The 21,084-nt window shown below is 44.8% G+C and overlaps 1 protein-coding gene across 1 annotated transcript in view; it reads right to left on the bottom strand.

Moving 5' to 3' along the window:
• Positions 1–19,173, bottom strand: part of CALN1 (calneuron 1) — a 379,805-nt gene extending 360,632 nt beyond the window's left edge. The window contains exon 1 of the mRNA XM_087815617.1: positions 19,015–19,173. Within this exon, the coding sequence (XP_087671743.1) occupies positions 19,015–19,137 (123 nt within the window). The 5' untranslated portion in view covers positions 19,138–19,173. The remainder of the gene's footprint in view (positions 1–19,014) is intronic.
• Between the last annotated feature and the right edge of the window lie 1,911 nt (positions 19,174–21,084).

Below are 21,084 nucleotides of genomic sequence, written 5' to 3' on the forward strand. Positions count from 1 at the left end.
CAAATTTTCCTTTAAGTACTGATTTAGTTACATCCCACAAATTTTGATATATTTATATTTTTATTTAGTTCAACATACTTTTCAATTTATCTTTTTTCTTTTTAAATGTCTTTATTGATTTCAGAGAGAGGAAGGGAGAGGGAGAGAGAGAGATAGACACATTAATGATGAGAGTCATTGATCGGCTGCCTCCTGCATGCCCCCTACTGGGGGTCAAGCCCACAACCCAAGCATGTGCCCTGACTGGGAATCGAACTTCGATCTCCTGGATCCTAGGTTAATGCTCAAAGGCTGAGCCACGCCGGCTGAGATCTGATTTATCTTTTGAGTTCTTTGACTCATAGGTTACATAAGTTGAAGTACATTACATATTTCCTAATTATTTGGGGTTTTTCCAAACATCTGCCTGCTCTAGATTTCTAATTTAATTTTATTGTGATCAGTGAACATTCTTTGTTTGATTTGAATTAAAGTTATTTATTTACTCATACCCCATAAAATAGTCTATCTTAGTAAATGTTGCATATTTATATAAACAGAATGTGTATTCTGTTGTTGGATGGAACTTCCTATAAATTCTAATTCTGTCAAGCTGAGTAATAGCATTATACAAATCAAGTTTGTGATAGTGTTAAAATCTCCAACTATTATTGCAGATATGTCTGTTTCTTCTGGATGTCCTCTGTTCTCACTTCATACATTTTGAAGTTCTGCTGTGTCTGAGCTCCTCCTCCCTGAACTGAGGCCTGGAAACTTCCCTGCCACTAAGTTGGGACAAACATAGGGTTCGCTTTGTTTCTGTTTCTCAAGTTTCACTGTTCTTCATTGCTTTACTCTAATACCTTGAAAACCATTGTTTCATGTACTTTTTCAATATCTGCTGTTGTTATTGTTTCCGGAGGGAGGGTAAATCCAATTTATGCTACTCCTTCTTGACCAGAAGTGAAAGTTTCTTGAAACAGCATTTTTATTATTTTTTTATTTTATATTTGTGTGTGTTCTGAGTATTGTTTTATTAAAAATGTTTTAGTGTTGACATTATATGCTCACTTCTTTATTTGAACAGCACAAGTAATTCCAGAATATGTTCGGCAGGATGTGAGTCAGACCTACTATCTATTTCTGACTCCAGGGAAAGCCACTTCTAGACTTAAGAGTATCTCAACAGCTAGTCCTTTGGACCTTCTTCAAATGATTTTCTTTCAGTATTGGTCAATGTTCAGTGAGGATTTGGGAACTTATACTTTTGTTTTAGAATTACCCCTATATTTTCAAAATAAAGAGTTTCTTACAAGTACTTAATGGGACAAAGCATTATAACCTTTTCCTGTTGAATTATTATTAATTTGTGGGTTCTGCTATCCCACAGGACTGGCTAGAATTTGATACCTTTCTGAAAAATATAGAAATAATTTACATGAAATTGACTTTGAAGTATTGTCCAAAATTCAGATTTTCTACTTTTTAGTCCGTCGTAGAACCTATTAGGACTTACGATCTATCTATGAGATCCTTTGTGGTTCCCAGCCTCTCTTGCAGCTGGATGGGTGCCAGGTGACTAGCTCTGGCCATCAAAATGTATTCTGAAATGACCCGTACCATTTCCATCAAAGCAATTAAAATCTGATGTGTCTCCTCCTTTCCCTCCTTCCCTGCAGTATGACCCTCGAAGACCCTGTGCTCCCCATGGAATAGCGACAAGATGGGGAAACATATCTCCATCTGTGTCAGAATTCATGGGAGTAACACATATACTTTATTTATTAAGCCAATAAGACTTTAGGTTAGCATGACAAAGTCTATCCTAATGAAAATAGTTTATTCTTATTTTCTCTGATAATAAAACATTTTTTTAAAGGGCATACTAAAGGGTTTAACCTTAGATAAGTGCATTCGATTAATGACAATGGTACTAACTGACAGTTGTGGGGAGCATGCCATGTGCCAGACACTGGGCTAAATGCTCTCTCTGAATAATTTCACTTAATACAAGAGTTATACCAGGAAAATTACTCAATCCCTGTAAATAGCACTACACCATTCATTATGATTCAGAATTTTGACTAAGACTGTCAACTCCAGGTAGCTATCAGATCTTCTCTAGTCACAAGGTTGGTGACATAGACCAAATCTTACCTTGCAATTTGTGCACACATGTTCACAAAAGTCTCCAACAGAAATAGGACACTACCAATGAGGAGTTTTCTTCAGGCTACTTGAAGGCACTCTTATTTCAGTAACAGTAGAACCAATATTTTACCAGTTACATAGGTGTCCTGTGTGAAAATCCAAGTTAACAGCCATCTAATTTCTTATCTATTTCAGTAATGTTTTAACCCTCCATAGAAAGATAGATATAATTATAGTTCTTTATGTATATATCTATAACTATATCTCTCTATCACAATGCATTTTATATTTTAATAACAAATATTCTGTTGATAATACTTCTCAATAAAAAATATCCTATTTACAATACCTTTCCTTGTATAGCATATACCAGGAGGTATACTTGGTTTGTTGCTTAGAGGTTGGTAGATATATATATGAAGATATAGAATTATAATTCTACCTATCTATCTATCTAAACCCTAAGTACCTGTTTGGCTGGTATGTCCCTTAGTATGACTCTGATTCTAGGACACGGAGGCTGCAGGGACCTGAAAACTAGGTGTCCACCTCTCAGGTGCATAAGAATATTTTCTGAGCCTGTCAATATCATATGCAACTCTCTTTCCCTTAATTCAGCTCTTCTTTCTGCTTTAATTCATTATAAGTCTTACTAAGCAAGAAACCAAGTATACCTCCTGGTATACGCTATAGAAAAAAATTATTGTAAATAGGATATTTATTATTGAAATATAATATATGAAAAGCATTGTAGATAGAGAGTTGGAAGCAGTACATGTTGTTTTTATTAATTTGATGAATTCTCCAACTGGTCCAATGGTCAGAATAAGAGAAGATCCCACAGCAGTCCCACAGCCCCAGGCCAAATGGGTGCCAGTCAAAGTCCACAAATTGGCAAATGCCTGGCTTCAGCATGAATGGAAAAGTCAAACATGGGACCTATCAGACGACCTTGCAACATGTAAGGGAGAAAAGCGTTGTCTTAGAAGTTCAAGGAAAGCTATTCTTGAAGATGACGTCTTACGAAACAGAAATACATTTTCAAAACTGTGTCCTTCGGGTCTCCGTAAAAAACACAGGAAGGCACAGACTTTGTGATGCCGAGGCAGGGAGCGAACCAAGTAAGGTGAAGGCAGAGATACACATGGGGAAATGAGGAGGGAAAGGAGCATCGGCAGCAGATTAAAAGGCACGTCAGAGGCAACAAAGAGTAGATGTTTCATTGAAAAATAAACCAAGGCTTTGTTATGGGGGGGAATTAGAAGAACTCCCCCAGAATGCAAAAGAAAAGGGCAAATATATCAATATTTTGCAAGAAAAATGGGTTAGGGATGCAGGGCAAAGAAATGGAGATGGAACCTAAGAATTAGAGGTATTCCCAAGAAATAAGCCAAAACTATAGAAAAGAGGTAATAATAAAAAATATAACCATAGAACGTTTTTTTCTGAACTGATTAAAGAGTAAGTATGTAGATGACAGCGGCTCAGACCTTCCTGGCAAATTAATAAGAAGAGACTCACATGTAGCTATGTGCTGGTAAAACTTCTGAAATTCAAGGATGAGGGGAAAAATTCCCTGGAGTGTATAAGCCAAAAAACATCCAAAACAAGCAGCCTTGGTCGGGTAGCTCAGTTGGTTGGAGCTCATCCCGATACACCAAGGGTGTGGGTTCGATCCCTAGTCAGGGCGCATACGAGAAACAACCAATGAGTGCACTAAGGGGCGGAGCAACGCGTCCATCTCTCCCTCTCTCACACGCTCAAAATCAACAAATACGAAAAAAAATCCAAAACAAAGAAAACCCAAGTCTGTTAGAGCAGTCTCAGGTGAGTCGAAACTGTAAGTGTTGCCAGGCCTGGCGTGGCTCCGCGGTTGAGCGTCGACCTAGGATCCAGGCGATCAGGGTTCGATTCCCGGTCAGGGCACATGCCCGGGTTGCGGGCTCGATCCCCAGTCCGGGGCGTGCAGGAGGCAGCCGATCAATGGCTCTCATCATTGATGTTTCTGTCTCTCTCTCTCCCTCTCCCTTCCTGTCTCTGAAGTCAATAAAGACATATTTTAAAAAGAAAACAAACACAACTGTAAGCGTTGGTGAGACGCCCTTCAGCTCATTCAGTCCACGGGCAGTGTCCAGCTGTGTCCCCGCGCTGGCCACATCCACGAGGGTCAGCGGTGGGAAGGCTCGGGTCAGGCGGCAGAAGCCCGCAGAAGAGGAAGCCTAACCTTGGTGGCCACAGGAGAAAGACGGCGGCCCTCAGGCTGGAGTCTCTGGAACCCCCGCACACAGGTGCGTGAGAAACAGCGCTGGAGACTCTGGGAAGCTCTGGTTCCGAAAGGTGAGCGGCAGGCAGGCAGGAAAATGCTGCGTGGTGACTGTCCTTATAACTGCATTTTTAACTCAAGTCTACTTTTGGTTAGATTGTGAGCCCTGAAGAGCAGGGCCTACGTGACACTGTCCCCATGTTCGTCCCTGGCAGCTGGCACAGAAGGTCCTTGTATAACTGCAAGTACAGGACCTAATTCACACCTCCCAGAGATTTTTCTGGGAAGGGGTGGGAGTGCATCTTTATACTGAAGAGAAAAAAGGCCTTATCTAAAAATTGGTTCCTGCCCAGTCAATAGGAAAAGCAATGATTTCACAGCATATATCCAATCCACAGTGAAACTGAGGGTGGGCATGTAGAGCAATTGGCTCTGTGGTCACATTATTGTCACAACAATCCCCGCTTCATGGGCACAATTACATCTCTGAGCATGACCTAGAGAAAGCAGGCAAAATGCTTTCTCCATTATAGACAGAGGACGTTTTGCACACTCTGTTGCCTTGAATAAAATTGTTTTCTCTTTTTCTGTGGACTTACACGGAGCTGTCCCTGGGAATACTGTTTGTCCTTGGGAGGTGAGTGCTGGCAAATGTGCGCCTGCCTGCATGTTGTCTGCAAGATCCAGTCCCAGGAGACCTGAGGACCAGAGAGAGAATGAGAGGCGTATGTTGGTTTCCACAAATGGTGCTGGAACAATTGGACATCCACATGCAAAAAATTAACCTAGACACAGAAGTTATGCCTTTCATAAAAATTGATTCAAAATGGATCATAGACCTAAATGTAAAATGCAAAACTATAAAGTTTCTAGGAGAAAATATAGAACATCTAGATGATCTTGTGTTTGGTTAATGAGCTTTTAGATAAAACACCAAAAGCATGATCCATGAAAAAAAAATTAGTAAGTTGGACTTTATTAGGATTAAAATCTGCTCTGCAAAAGACCCTGCTTAGACAGTGAAGACAAACCGCAGATCTGGAGAAAATATTTGAAAAACATGTATCTAATAAAGGACTTATAGCCAAATTACACAAAGAAATCATTAAACTCAACAATAAGAAAACAAACATCTTAATGAAAACAATGGGGAAAAGGTTTTAACAGAAACCTTACCAAAGAAAACATACAGATGGTAAACGAGTACATGAAAAGATGCTCCAAATATATGTCATTAGGAAATGCAAATTCAAAATGAGATACTACTACATACCTGTTAACATGGCTAAAATCCAAAACTGAGAAGACAATACCAGTTGCTAGTGAAAATGTAAAGCAAGAGGAACTTCCTTCCTCACTGGTGGGAATGCAAAAATGGTGCAGCCACCTTGGAAAACAGTTTGGAAGTTTCTTACAAAACTAAACATAGTCTTATCATTCTATCCAGCAATCACACTCCTAAGTTTTTATCCAAAAACTGCACCCAGATTTATAGCATAATATTTATTTATAAATTTATATAAGTATATAGAGATTTATATATTTATAGCAGCTTTATTTATAATCACCAAAAGTTGAATGGAACCAAGATGTTTTTCAGTAGGTGAATAGATAAACTATGGTGCATCTGTAAAATGGAATATTATTCAGCAATAAAAATGAGGTATCGAGCCACAAAAAAACATGGGTGAATCTTAAGTGAATATATAGGGTGTCCAAAAAAATTTATACACACTTTAACAGCTGATAACTCAATTTTGAAAATGAAATGTATTTAATAAACACTGCCTTTATAATTAGTCAAAGTGTGTGTATACATTTTGGGGGACACCCTATATGCAAATGAAAGGAGCCAGTCTGAAAAGGCTAAGTACCGTGTGGTTCCAATTATATGGCATCTGGAAAAGGCAAAATTATAGAGACATAAAAAGATGAGTGGTTTCTGGAGTTTGGGGTAAAGAAGGAGGGATGAATAGGTGAAGCCCAGGGTATTTTTTAGGGCAGAGAAACTATTCCACACGATACTGCAAATGTGGATACATGACAATATGCATTTGGCAAAAAGCCATTGAACTTCAGCCCTGAGTGAGCCTTAATGTATGCACATTTTAGAAGTCATTGAGCAGGTCAGCAGAATCCCAGGATGAAACATAGAATGTGACAGATTAATCTGTATTACAGGGTGTGCAACAACCTCGCGGAGGAAAGCGGGGTGGGAGTGCTGACATAAGTTACTTTGGAGGTGAGTAGAATCTGTAAAACTAAGGGCAAAGAAACTACACACAAGCATTTTAGTTGATGAAGTTGTTTCCCACTAGTGTTTGTGTTAATTCTGATGCTGCTAAACATCTGTATTGCAATTAAACAATTAAGTACAGTGGACCCTTGAACCACACTGTTTGAACTACACAGGTCCACTTATACATGAATTTTCTTCCTTATGATTTTTTTAATGACATTGTTTCCTCCAGCTTAGTATTCTGAGAGTACAGTATATAATACATATAACATACAAAATGTGTGTTACTCAACTGTTTACATTATTAGTGAGGCTTCCCAGGTAACAGTTGGCTATTAGTAGTTAAGTTTTGGAGAAGTCAAAAGTTATACGTGGATTTCCAACTGCATGGGGTTAAGTGCCCCGAGCCCCTGCAGTGTTCAAGGGCCAACTGCGTAAATGGATGGTGGACGGTGGGAGCCAGATTTCTCACTGTTAGAGTGGGAGTTTACAAATAAGCGAGGAGAGGATTCTAGAATGATCCACGTGGTGATGGATTAGAGTTGGAGACATCAGTATAAACTCATGTTTACCTTTATCTGGACACAGATGGTTACATGCAGAAATACATATAGATATATGCATATACATAGGTTATACACACGTGTATATTTCCTTGTTCTGTGAGCTGAAAGGGCCTAGAAGCAATAATATCACAGTAGCAACAAACACACCTAGTGCTCAGATCTTGGTTTCTAACACCATTCTCTATAGGAAACCGGGCCAGGGAACTGGGGCAGGAAATGCACAAGATGAGGCTGGAGCATGTTCCAGTGTCAGAAAGTGAGGAAGTGCTCGAAGCACAGGAACCAAGCGCTCCCAATGGCCAAGGCAACAGCCATTCCAGCAAAAAAACAGATTAAGCTGTAATGGCTTATTATTTAAAATATAAACATCCATGAGTCCGTATGTATGTAAATACATGATTAAAAAATAGAGACAAAGAGACAAAATCTCCTGTACAGAAGAATTCCAAATAGTTTATGTAGATACTCTGCCCTCCTCGTTGCTTAAGTGTAGTCTGTGCATAAGGACTTTTTTCAAAAGAGGACGGTAAGGAAAGGGGGAAATTAGTACTTTACAGTGGAGGATGCTGACAAACATTACGTCAGGCAGGTTGATCAACATCAAGGGTGACGTCACATTGATAGTATGTACCCTTGATACGATGAGTAATGAAAACGGCACTTTACCTCTGTGGTCTTCCGCCCCTAAACCTGTAAACCCAGTGTCGCCATGCGACAAATCCCCATTGAGAACATTCTGCAAAACACCTGAGCAGTACTCCTCAAAACGTCAAGGTCATCAAGAACAAGGGAAGTCTGAGAAACTGTCGCAGCTAAGAGGAGCCTAAAGAGGTGTGACTACTAAATGGAATGTCATATTCTGGATGAGATCCCAGAAGAGAAAAAGGGTGTTAGAGAAAACCCTAAGGAAATTTGAATGAAGTGTGTGCCTTAGTTAATCACAGTGTATCAATATCGGTTCCTCAATTGGAACACATGAGGGTTAGGTATAGGAGAACTCTGTACAACTACTACCTTCTTAAATTTTCTGTAAATCTAAAGATGTCCACCCCCAAAAAATAAAGTTTATTTTAAAGAATGCGTAGTCTCTCATATTGTCTTCCAGGGTGATGTGTCTTGTCCCATGGTCACAGGTGTCCTGTTGGTCTCCAAACCTGAAGTTTAGAACTGGCCACTTGGGCTCCTTCTTCTAGTGTGTGCAATGCTTTCAGGAGCCCTGGTACCTGCCCTTACTATTTGGCTCCTCTCAGCTCTGTTTGGCTGCACATCCCTGGGTCTTCGCTTCGCCCCCATCCAGGTCTGGCCAGGGGAGGGAGCATCCATCGTCTATTCTGTGCAGCAGACTAGCAAGCTCTCCATTCAGTGTCTGCCCCACAGCGAGACCCAGGGAGCTACCTTTCTCCACTCCCCACGCATTTAGCTAGACAGAGTCAGCATCCTGTGGCAGGTGCCCTGTCTGGTGGGCTCCCAAAGGCCCCATGGAGGGGTGAGGCAGGAGCCTGTCCCTGGGTGCCAAGAGAGGGAAAGGTGGAAGCAGAACATCCTTGAAACTCTCCTACCTCCCTATCACTTTTCCTTCTTCCTCTAACCTCTCACCAGAAAATGGAGAGAAGTTTCCTTTATTTCTCCTGGGTTATATGCTCCTCCTTCCTGGCTCCAGCCTCACCATTAAACCTGAAAGGTGGTCAGAGGGATCTCCTCACACTGGGAGAAACATTCAGAGGTCTGCACCTTTAATCGTACAAGTTGTCTCTGCCCAGGAGGGCTGGCTTTGAAGCCTCCTGTCTCCCTGAGAAGTCTCGAGCCTGTCGTTCTGACCCGGGGTAAGAAGTCCCTGACTTGGGCTTAGCCTTCATATTAACACGCACCAGTGTGATGCTTTGCCACAATATCATTCCTATGGCCTACGACGGGGTGGACTGAGTTCTACGGATTGTCCCTGTGGGAGAGGAGGTCAGAGGGAGACGGATGCTATAGAGGGGGATCCAATTTCCTAAAGAGGAATGGAAATTTTCCCTGGGGAGGCCTGAAGGAAAGAGCACTGGCTTGAGCAATGAGAGGGCAGGGCTGCCAATGAGGCTGGAAACACAGCTAAAAAACACACCAGATGGGAGGCTTGAGGGACCTTGGAGGCTTGAGGATGTGGATTCAAGGGGTCCTTGAATTTGTATGGGAAAGAATAGACCTTTAAGCTCAGCCCATGTTGCTCAGTGGTTGAGCATCAACCCATGAACTTGGAGGTCACGGTTCAATTCCCGGTCAGGGCACATTCCCGGGTTGTGGGCTCCATCCCCAGTAGGGAGCATGCAGGAGGCAGCTGATCAATGAATTCTCTCTCATCATTGATATTTCTATCTCTCTCTCTCTAAAAATCAATGAAAACATATAGAAAATTTTAAAATTTTTTATAAAGAATGCACCTTTATTTTTGTAAACCTCTAAATGGAATCTAGCTTCCCCCGCCCCCCCGCCCCCCCCAGTTATCAGTGCAAGTCACAAGCACAGTGGAATTAGCAGCACTGTGACTTTGCCACTAATCTAGTCCTATCAGGTTCCTGTCGTAGCACATTATTTCACACTGTCGTTTACACTTCCACTCCAGTGCTTCAGAATTACGATAGTTATTACACCCACTGCTGGATCTCATTATTTAACGCATTAGCAGAGAAGCACATTCATTATTACATCACACGTTTGTTTTGTTTAATATTTTAATACGGTACTTAAACTATTTCCTTTGTGGTTACCTTAATGACTCTATTTCATGCACTAAAAGTATAATTCACAGGCTTCACCGGGCTGGCAAAGGGATCTATGCATGGAAAACCTCTTAAAAAGATTTTTATTTTTCTGACTCTAAGAAGATTTCTCTGTATATTGTGATTTCTTCCTACATTTCAATCTCCCAGTTATTCCCAAATGTTCAGTAAAGTCTGTGATTTATATACATCTGCTGTGTGTTAGCGGTGTTGTGGGGAATTGAGAGAGGGTACAGCAGAGGAAATTGAGCTTTCTCTCCAGCACTCCCCCCACCAGAGACTGGGGAGGTGGTGGCTGCAGCGTATTGAGAGAAGATGGGGGTCCCGGAGTCCCCGGCGTGGACCTGGAGTGAGGCTGCACGGGGTGAAAGGGTGCTAAGCCCCTGGATGGGAGCAGGTAGCCAGAATTGGCTTCAGCACAGATCTGACACCCAGCTGTCTCCCCGGATGTAATATGAGAAGATGACCCTGTGGCCAACCTTAGAGTAACCTCAGCACAATGGGACCAGTGACTGCTTTCCCTTAAATAAGTCCCATCAAAGGCCTGGGTGCCCAGGGCCCAATTAATTATATTCTCTAAGAGCCTCCTAGAGTTGTGGAGGGTTCCACTTGCAGAAGCATGTGCCGCATGACCTGGCCACTCTCCCTCCTGGAATGTGCTGTGTCATCACTTTTCCTGAAAACCTGTCCCGGTTATTGTCTCCGTCCATACGTTCCTATATGTGCCAACGCGGGTGCTTCCGCCCTGCCCTTCCCCCTCCTGAGGTCTGGCACACTCCAGGTTAGGATAGTTGAAGGAGACAAACACTTGTCTAACATAATAATGTTCCGAGCCATCCACAGGATTCTCAGATCACTAGGAAGGCCCCTGTTTCTACTCCCCCAGCACCCCCTCCTCCCGCGCCACCCAGCAGGAAACCAGAAGGTGCTGGAAGAGGTACATCACCTGGAGCAGGTGGCAGAGGACCCAGCATCCGTGAAGGACAAGTGTAATTTTGCTATCTGGTCCCTAACTTTCTGAACCTTCTCCCCGATAGGTGCTGTCTATGTTTCCAGTCCTTAAATCTAAGAAAATTAGACTGCTTTGACCACTAAAATACACCAGAAGTGATGCTTACAGGGTAAAGTCACAAAAGGCCAACCAAGTCCCAGTTGGTCCCCTGGGAAGGCTCATCCCTGGATGCTCATCTCAACCCAGGCGCCATGCTGCGAGAAGCACAAGCCCCACGGAGAAGTCATAGGTAGATGTTCCCAGCTGAGCTGAGAACATCTCCAGCCATGTCAGCCCAGGTACCAAACATGCAAGTGACCACATGATTCCAGCCCCCAGCCTCCTGATTCTTTCCAATAGAGGTACAAGATATTATGGAGCAAAGGACCCAGAGACTCCATGAGCATAAGATGTTTGCTGGTTTATGCCATTGAGTTTGGGGTGGTTTATTACAAAGCAATAGTAGCTGGACCAAGAGACAAGAGGTTCAGGAGGAAGAGGCTCCTGCGATGACCACATGTGTGGACCATGAACAGAGAGCTGGACTTGGCTTCTGGGGGAGAGATTAAGGGAAAGGTCCCTGGTAGATCAGGCCTGAGGGGCCTCTGTCTATCTCCACTTCTATTTGGACTCTGTGATGGGCAGGACTGACTTGGACTTGCAGTAAAGTGTTGTCTTCTGCTAACAGCAAATTTATTAGCATGAACTCCACTGTCTCTCCCTTCCCCGGCCTCACTTTTTCAATAGGATCAAAATGCCCTAGTTAACATTTTATACAAACACCAGGAATGTACTAGATGAATATGGCCTGTCCCAGTGAGTCTAAGTTTTTCCATTAAAGGGTTTCTGATGATAGAGAATTATGCAGTCATAGCCCAAAAGAGTCCCCTGTAAGACACCACTTTTGAAGTCCAAAGTTTTGTCTCAAAAACCAGCATTTTGCACCATAACATAAAAGACTTTGTTTTAATATTAAACTGTCTTAGATGATCTGGCATGAGGTGGCATGGACATTGCATGAACATGCATCTTGTTTACCCTCTGATTCTGGATACGCTCTGGCCCATTGCTGTATCCCCCAAGCAAATGCCAGGACAGGCATGTGGAATCCTGATGCCCAAGGCTCTTCCAAAGACATCGGGTTCCCAGGGACCAATTGAGTTACTGACCAGAAAGTGTTTTTAGGGAAATACTTATTAATATGGATGTTAATCATCGATTTGTGGTGTGTTTTATTAGAAGAATCATGCAGAAAGTAAAGGAATCCTGCGTGAAAGGAGGATTTCCAAGAGATTGGGTCAGAGAATCTCCTGGAGGGTGAGAGAGTGATAAAAATGTCTTAGCTGAGATCATTGGTAATATTTTCTGTGGCATCCATAATTTACACCCTGGCTTGGCATATAGAATGTTTTTCTTCATGAAGATTGTGTTCCTGATCCTATGCTCTCTCGCTTTCCTAAGGGACATGACCCCATTAACGGTCACCTTCAAGCCCTCCTCCTCTTTTGCCTCCTTCGCCTCCACGCCAGTGTCCCTTGTCCTCAGGAGCCCTACCTTAGACAATAATTCTGGAACAATTTGGCAAATCTAACAAAAGAAAAAAAATGTGTATACTTTCTAACCCAAAAATTTCACTCCTAGCAAATCTATATTTAGATATACTTGTACAAGTCCGTAGGGTTAAATATAGAAGGATGCTGGTTGCAGCCCTGCTTGTGAAAGCAAATAGCAACCTAAACAACCACCAGGAGGGGACTGCTTACATAGATCACAGCACAGTGGAACAGGATGTTGATAATAAATTCCTGAGCTGAAAACCTGGCAGAGCAGTGTGGCCACATTAATAACAACAAACGATGCATATTTGGATGGCTATATGCCCATCCTATTATATCGAATAACTTCATGGAGTACTAATCACATTGTATTCTTATTTTATAAATGAATGATGTACCCTGGAGCTATACAACCGCCTCTGTGTGTGTGTGTGTGTGTGTGTGTGTGTGTGTGTGTGTGTGTGTCCCTTGACATGCTCCTAGGCACACGCTGTGCCTGAATTTATCCTAACACATAAACTCTATGGCAAGTACTAACCCATCTTTTCCATGAGCCTATAAGCTGTGTGAGGAAAGGGATTATTCAACTCTTTACCCCAGCACCCAGCACAGAGCCTGGCACACCAACGAATGGTGTTCGAATCAATACCAGTGTAACCATTCGCCGGGCCTGGGGGAAGTCAGTTACGTGTCATTTGCATTGACCTGGGAACGAGGTATGGCCTAGGAAAATGGAATAAACACTGAGTATGTGGGTTCTAGGCTTTTACGCACACACACACCCATCTTCACTCACACCCACTGTTCCTGGCTCCAACTGTGTTTGGAAAGGCTGAGTCAGACAAAGATAAGCTGCTTTCTTTGCTGTAGGGCATCTCTAAGATTTTAATGTGCGTTGATATTCTCCCAAGATGGAGATCTAGAGCATCACTGAATTTTACTGACCGTGAAGCACTTTCAGAGGGTACTTGTTTACACTCATGTTCTGAGGATCATCTACTTGTAACATGTTGCCTTAGGAGAATCACAAAGGAAGTGACTAGGTCCTGAGTGAAAGGCAGATTTCCAAGAAATCGGTCAGAAAACCTCCAGAAGAGCGATTAAAATTTCTTAGCTAAGATCATTTGAAGCTCCAATTGGATGGCTGGAGCTGATAAGGAAAGGGAAAGGAAAAAGATTTGGCCAATGTGATAAGGGTGAGCAAAGGGTGGTGTGGCATCGTGGCAGCACAGACCCTCCTGACTGGGGCCCTTGGGGACTTGGCGGGGCTGCCATGAAGGTCCCAGTGAGAAGGGAATTGGTGGCAGCAGATTTCCGGGGTCCTACTTGAAAAAGCTTCTGACTCCGTAGGCAGAACCCACAAGCACTTACAGATTTTATAAACTCAGGAGATAAATTTTGATGATGAGGTCAATTTTGAACTGGCCCGTCCCTTGGCACTGCTCTTTCTGCTCTAACACTATTCCTTGTTCCAGCCAGAATACGAGCAGCGGACTGATGGGAGCAGAGGCCAGGTCACAGTGAGTGAGGAGTGAAAGGTAAATGAAAGGGGAAGAAATAAAGCATGTGTAGGCAATTTTTCAAGAAGTGTGAAGAAAATTTTATGTCTGCTTCTCTTTAAAAAGAGTGACATCAGAGCAAATATTTGTGCTTAGAGGAAAAAGCAAGGTGTTGAAGAACAGAGGAAGGACATTGGATGGAATAAGGCCCCTTAAGAGAGGGTGTTGAGAACAGATGTCCAAGCACATGTGGCAGATGGCCCTTGGACTGGTAGAAGGTCCAGTTGTCCACAATGATGGGCAGGGAGAGGTGAAAAGGGCAGAAAAACTGCTGAGTCACACTGGAGACCTATTGGAGTTGAAGGCTCTGAGTCTGTAGGGTCACCTGTCCATGTGCCATATCCCTGTAGGATTTTCTCTCAGTATGCTACTCATCCCAAAATAGGGCTAGCCATGGTAAAGAACTGTAGCCAAGGTTGTCAGAGAGGAGTACTGCAGCGTGAGCTCTCAGGGGTGGGGTACTCCAGAGGGTAACACGGGCAAGGTGGAGGCCGTGGGAGTGAAAGTCAAGAGGAAAGAAAGTCACAGACTTAAAGTTGAGGAAACAGGAGGTGAAAGTATTGTATGGTCATCCGCACGGTCATCTCAGTTCCCCATATGACATCAAGACTTAGGGCAGATATGAGACTGAACAAGTTGCTAAAGTATTCAAGGAGCATGGGATTGATCACAAGGAAAGCAGGTGGCAGCAAGGAGAGGTCAGAGGTGAGAATTTTACACATTTCTTAAGGAATTGTGCTATGAAGGTCGACCAATAGTGCCTTCAAGCGAAACATCTTGCTGTTCCTCTCAGGGGTCCTGGAGGACCTCCTCACCTTGCCTCTCTTTCTGTCTCTCTCTCTCTCTCTCTCTCTCTCTCTCACACACACACACACACACACACACACACACCTTGTTCCAACCAGAATGGGTTCTCTCTTTTCTGTTCCAAGTATTGGATTCCTCAAGGTTTTTGTGAGCAAAAAAAACTGAACACCACTGATAAAACCCAACTCTTCCATTCAACACACAACTGAGCTCGAGACCACCCAGTGAGTTGATGGAGGTGCTCCTACTGCATCCTGCTACAATGCTATACAGTGTACACTCTCCCCTAACATGTAGCCCCTCAAGCTAATGCTTATTAATGAAACATCCTTGTTAAAGCTGATGAGTTGAGTCTGCTGAGGTTCAGCAGAGCCAGGCACTGGGGGGGAGGGAGGAGCAGTGACCACAGTGGGTCCATGGAATCCCCTGGATACTTGTAGGGACAGGACAGAGAGACGTGCAGAGAAGAAATGAGGATGGGCAGGCCATGGGAGACTCTGGTCAATGATTCCAGTCTAGCTGGGGAGGCCAGCTTAGTAACCAAGCAATAAAAGTTCAGTTCTTTCTGCTTCTCACTGTGCTGAACCTTAAATCATGGAGGAGTTTATGGGTCCTGTTTATGAGAGACTCTTTTTTATAAGCTATTCAGAACAGGGGTGGGAGGGAGAAATAGGAAGAAAATAATTCCCTTTGAATTTCCATTGCTTTCAGAGTCAGCAATGAGTCATGCATTCTAATTCCTTGCTTTGTCTACATGTTTTTATTTCAAAATACTAAAAAACACTTTGTTTGGAACATGGGCTATTCTTAGCTCATATATCAATAGTGCACATCCATTTCTCCCCATATTAGAAAAGCTTCCTTTGGATTGGGGTGGAGCAGCACCATAGTAGTAGGGCTATTTACTTAGCTGTAGTTTGTTGAAGCCACCTGGGTATCTCTCAATTCCCTGGAGTCGCTCTTCTAGCTGACCTCCTGGGCCTACTGACCATCCATAAGTCAGCTCCATACTGGACCCAAAGAGTCCCAGATCTCATAGTCTGGACAAAAGGGGAAGACCATCCTTTCAGGCCACCAGATTGAGGAGTCGGTACCTTGGCAGGCCCAAGACAAGTCAAGGCTTCATTCTGTGTGCCCTTGGGAGACTCTTAATGGAACAAAGTAGAAGAGAAAGAGCCCCCCAACTACAGATCATCTCCCCCAGACATGTCAAGAGAGATCCTGGCTACACCTTGGCAAAGACACAGGAATAGATAGTCTGGGGATTCTGCAATTCTCTGGGCTGATCACCGGAGGAGAAACCCGCTGGGAGGAAGGCTGGGAGTAGGTCTTACTCTCCAGTCCCTGCTCCCTGTACAAGGTCACTCTCCACACTCCAGGGTCGTGCCCCCAGCCCACTGTGCTTATCTAGCCCACTGTGCTTATTCACCACTGACACTCTGCTCCTCTGGGTCAAGCGGGGACCACCTTCTTTTAAAGACTGCAACTTAAAGCATTAAGAGCAAGCACTTTATCAACACCTAATGGATAGCCAACCAAGTTCCAGAATGGAATAGAAACCCAATGTCTCAGGAACCGGGGTGAAGGAGTGCCCCACCACTCTGGTCACTGCCTCTCCCCTTTTCCACCCACATGTTTATAGTGAAAGCAGCCGTGTCCCAAACCTCTCACCCTTCTCCCCTGGACACTATTGATTTGATCGGGAGTGGGCAGCAATGAGCCTGTTCACTGGGAATTCGGAATTGAGACAATACTGATTCCCAGCTGAGGCCAGAAGCCAAATTGGGAGCTTTTTGACAGGAATAATTTTCACATGGTCAGAGAAACCAGAGAGGTGTGGACAGGCAGAAAGAAGCAGCTTTATTTGGCTTTCAAAATCCCTCTAGGCCCTCGATTTAGCCATCCCTGAGGCCTTGTATTCTATGAGACACCTCCCCCAACCCCTGCCTGAAGTCTTCCTAACAGGTTTCTCTTTCACTTAGGAGAGCTCTGCCCGACTTCTGTTTCTGCAACCAAAACGGTACCATAAGTGTGAAGTGATCTGGGGTGGGAAGATGGGGCATGCCGAGGAGACGACTCCTTGCTTTATGTTTGCCTGTCCTGCCCACGCCAGGCACAGCCACCTGGGCAACTGCCCAGAGGACTTGAGATCTGAGGAGGCCCCTGATGCAAGGGACTGAAGGACAGGGGGGCAGTGTACTCTGAGGGCCCTCACTGCTGGAAACTGTGGGAGCATGTCCCCAATGGGCTGTGCTGCCTCCCTCTCCTCTTCAATCCCTGGTGCTGAGACCACAACCATGGGACTCCCTTCCATGGCCCTATCTCATTCCTCTGCTTTTTAGCTGTATCTCCCTGCCTGCCCACCGCACCAAGAAATCTTTGAGAAAAGCGTGGGCATGATCCCAAGGAAGGAAGGAATATGCAAAAGTATTATGTGGGGCCTGGGGTGGGAGGTGAACATGTGATGGGGACAGTCAGGAGCCCTAGAGAACCTCAGCCTTGGGTCCTAAAAGAGTTAATGCCCCAAGGAGAAGCTGATGGCTTGGAAGAAGCTGGGGTTTGGTTCATTCCACTTGGGCTAGTGCTACTCCCAAAGACACGTGAAATTCATGCCCATCACAGTTCTGGCCTCAAAATTCTAAATTCCAAAGTCACAGGAACAAATTGAAAAATATTTTTTTAATTTGGGAGTATACTGAGCAAAAAGGTCTTTCTGACTCCATCAGATTTCTTTGTCTATTTGCTGTATGATACATTCACAGCCACTATGGTAGAAACCTGTCCTCCTCTGTAGCATCTGCCATGTTTGTCATTTGTTACAGCCCCATAGGACATGCAGAAATGTCTGTCATATCCAGTCCTTACCTCTTTCCGTCAACATGCCCCCCTTTCCCAGGACAAATGCCCAGGACCCTGTCACTTATCCCAGCCTGAGTAAAGGCCAACCTGGAATTTCACCCTTGAACTGGAAACATGCCTCCTACCAGGGCTCCTCTCTTGGAAGGGATGAGCTGAGAGGAGGCCCAGCCCAGGTTGCTCAGGTCCCTGTCCAACCTTGCTGAGCAGAACTCACGCTGAGCCTGCCCTGCAGCATAGATCATTTCCAGCCTCACGTTGCCTCTTCTAGACCTTTCCTCAGAGTCGAGGAGAAAGGTTCACCCTGCAGGTCAGAATGCCCTGCCCTCACCAGCTCCCACCTTTGAACTTCTAAACAATGGGTTGTATTGGACAAGATTCTGAATAGACTCTTATAGCATCCTGTGCTGGGCCCAGCCCCTAGCTCCTGGGAGAAATGGCTAAAATCAAGAGCTATACTAAAAAAATATCTCTATTTCTTTTTTTCCCTCATAAGCCTAAGTTTAAATTCATGGCCCCACCATAAACACATTCAGTCACCATGAACAGTTGGTGGCAGAGGGCTGGCAATCCCTTTCCAGCAGGCTTAAGGAGACCATTTCAGAACATACCCGTCTATAGGACTCAGCACAGACCAGCTCTTCAAAGCCAGCATCACACAGAGCAGGATCGAAGCCAGGGAAGCCTATGGCTTGGCTCTTGAACCCCTCTCCCTGAACTGGCCTCCTCACCTATAAGCGAGGACAGGCCGGGTTGCCCAGTGGTTACGAACATCAGTTTTAGAGCCAGAGATCCGAGGTAGGAATTACGGGTTTACCTGTGTCTGGCGATCTGGAGTGAGTCAATGTTTTTCTCCTGTAAAACCAGTGTTAATAACCGTTGCGGGGTTATTGCGAGGATTAGTTGAAATTACCCATGCGACACTCTCGCTTCGATGCTGACGCCTGGTCCCACTGTATAAGTGCTACCCGTTGCTGCTTTTCTACCAGCGAGCATCAGCCCAGCCCAGTCGGTACCTGACAGTCAGCCTGCACACCCATCCTCCACCCACCATACACCTTGAGCCTCTCAGGCTCAAGACATCGTCTCTGCACCCCGCTCAGACATGTGTCCTTTCAGGCCCTGGCCCAGATGTCCTGTCCATAGGTCTCCTCTCCCCCCACTCCGGACGCTCAGCAGCAAAGGCTCCCCGCCCCTGCACCACCCCCTACCTGCGGGCAGAAACCAATCAAGTCCTGAGCAAACACTTGAGAAAGCTCGTTTCTCCAGGGGGGTTGGGGGACAAGACTTGCCAAGTGGGGAAGTCGGGGGCCGGGCTCCTCGGCGGCTCCTCTCCCCCTCCAGGGGCTCCTCTGCCCCCCTTTTCCTCATTCTCAGGCTTCCCCTCTCCAGGTTGCTCGGGCAGCCGCATCGGGGGTCCAGGGCGATGTTTTCAGAGAGATTTGTGAGCACATCAAGGGAACGTCAGCGGTGACACTGAGGCTCTGCAAGGAGTTGACAGAAACTTACTGCCTGCACAGTGCTGGTGGATTATTTACTCAAAGTCAGTTGCCTAAATAATTCACACCCTCCCTTCCGTGTTTAAACAGGACAATGGTAGAAACACAATCCCGACACAAGAAATATAATTACAGTTGTGACAGATGTTTAGTTATTAATAAGGCCTCAATGTCACCAGAAGGTATTACACAATAAAGCAATAATGTGCCTTTGGAACCAACCTTAATATTTACAGGTACTTTTCCATTCACACTCCCGTAGGAACTGCTGTAGTAGAAGCGATTCAGAGAGAGCTATAGCCGCTGTGATTGCAACTTGCAAGAAATCCCAGCTCCTTGCAAGCAAAATTTGTTTCCTTGCCGTTGACATCAACAGAGCCAGAGAAACGAAGTTGGGGGCAGAGTTAGAGACAGCCGTCTTATGGAGAGGATTCTTGCCAAAGCGGCTAAGCTTGGGATGCTACTCGTGATCCCAAGGCAACGTCATCCTAACTTCCTTAGAAAAGCAAAGAGCTTCCAGGACTAGAGTCCCTTTACCAGTCTCCAGTCCAGACTTGCTTCCAGCACATAGGGAGCCTCTGGGTCCCTTGGATGCCACCATCTCTCCCTGAAGTCGGGTTAATCCTTACTTGCCCTTTACAAATCCACTCTGGTTAAGGCAGCCGGCTGGGTTAAGGCCCCCTCACCTGTGCCTACCTCTGTAGCTGACCAGGATCTCTGTCCCTCTCTTGCCCCAACCTGCACGGAGGAAAGCTCCAGGCAGTGAGTAATTCAGATGCATGCTGTCTCATTGGGCTCAGGCAGGGACAACCTTAAAATAATCAGTGCTCAATAAACACTTATTAAACTCACATTTAATCAATATTGGTTCTCTTGATTGATGTTTAAAAATTAATAGCAAAACAAAGAATCTCAAGAGATGTGAAGTACAGAGTTTAACTGGGAGAATTTTTGGCGATGAAAAGAATGAGCCGTAGTCATCAGGAATGGAGCCCTTGCCTGAGAAAGCTGGGCCCTGGGGGCGGGGTAGGGGGCAGCTCATTGCAGTGGGCAGCGGCCTCTCTGGCAACAAGCAGTCCCCATCCTCACCGCTCAGGCCCTGCACGTCACATCCTGGGAAGAGGCTCCCTGCTCTGCTTCCAGCCTCTGGATTCTGACCGAAGGTACATTTCTATGCCTGGGAAGTGTCCTCCTGCAGAAGCTAGCCCATAGGAGATGGGACTCTGAAGGTGACTTTAGGAAGCATGAAGCCTTGCAAAGGTGTCTATAAATGTCATTATTGTTGTAAATTATGGTTGTAAATCTGTCAGTGCCATTCCAGTCCAATGAGATAAGTTCAGCTCTATTTGTAACATGTGTCAGTTACTGGGATGAATGAGTGACAGACATATAAACCGACTGCGTGCTTTGTAGCTTCCACTTTGACCAGAAACCCCTATAATCTAAGCCAGGGCTGGGCCAGATGGTGCCTGGGTGCTCCTGATCTCTGGTTTTTTGAGGGTCATGGCAAGGACTTGGGCCTTCCCTCCAAAGAGGGGCTCTATCTCCTGTGACTGGGCTGGAACATCCCACAGGGACACCTTACGGGAAGAAAGGCAGAAGCCTTTTCTTACCAAACAATACAGGGTTAACACATCCATGCAATAGCACTTGTCTTCAGACACACACACACACCAGTACTGTACACATACCCACATGCTCACAGGCCTGTCTTCACTCACAGCCTGTGTGTGATCTCAGACCCGCATTCAGCCCCTATCCACAGACATATACACAAGGAGGACTCACTCCACAGCCACACAGCCTCATATAGCTCCACACACCGTTCCCGTCAGCGTGAACACCAGTACACACCCTCT

This window comes from Miniopterus natalensis, chromosome 3 (genome assembly GCF_054644295.1).
Source record: "Miniopterus natalensis isolate mMinNat1 chromosome 3, mMinNat1.hap1, whole genome shotgun sequence".
NCBI classification, from domain to species: domain Eukaryota; kingdom Metazoa; phylum Chordata; class Mammalia; order Chiroptera; family Miniopteridae; genus Miniopterus; species Miniopterus natalensis.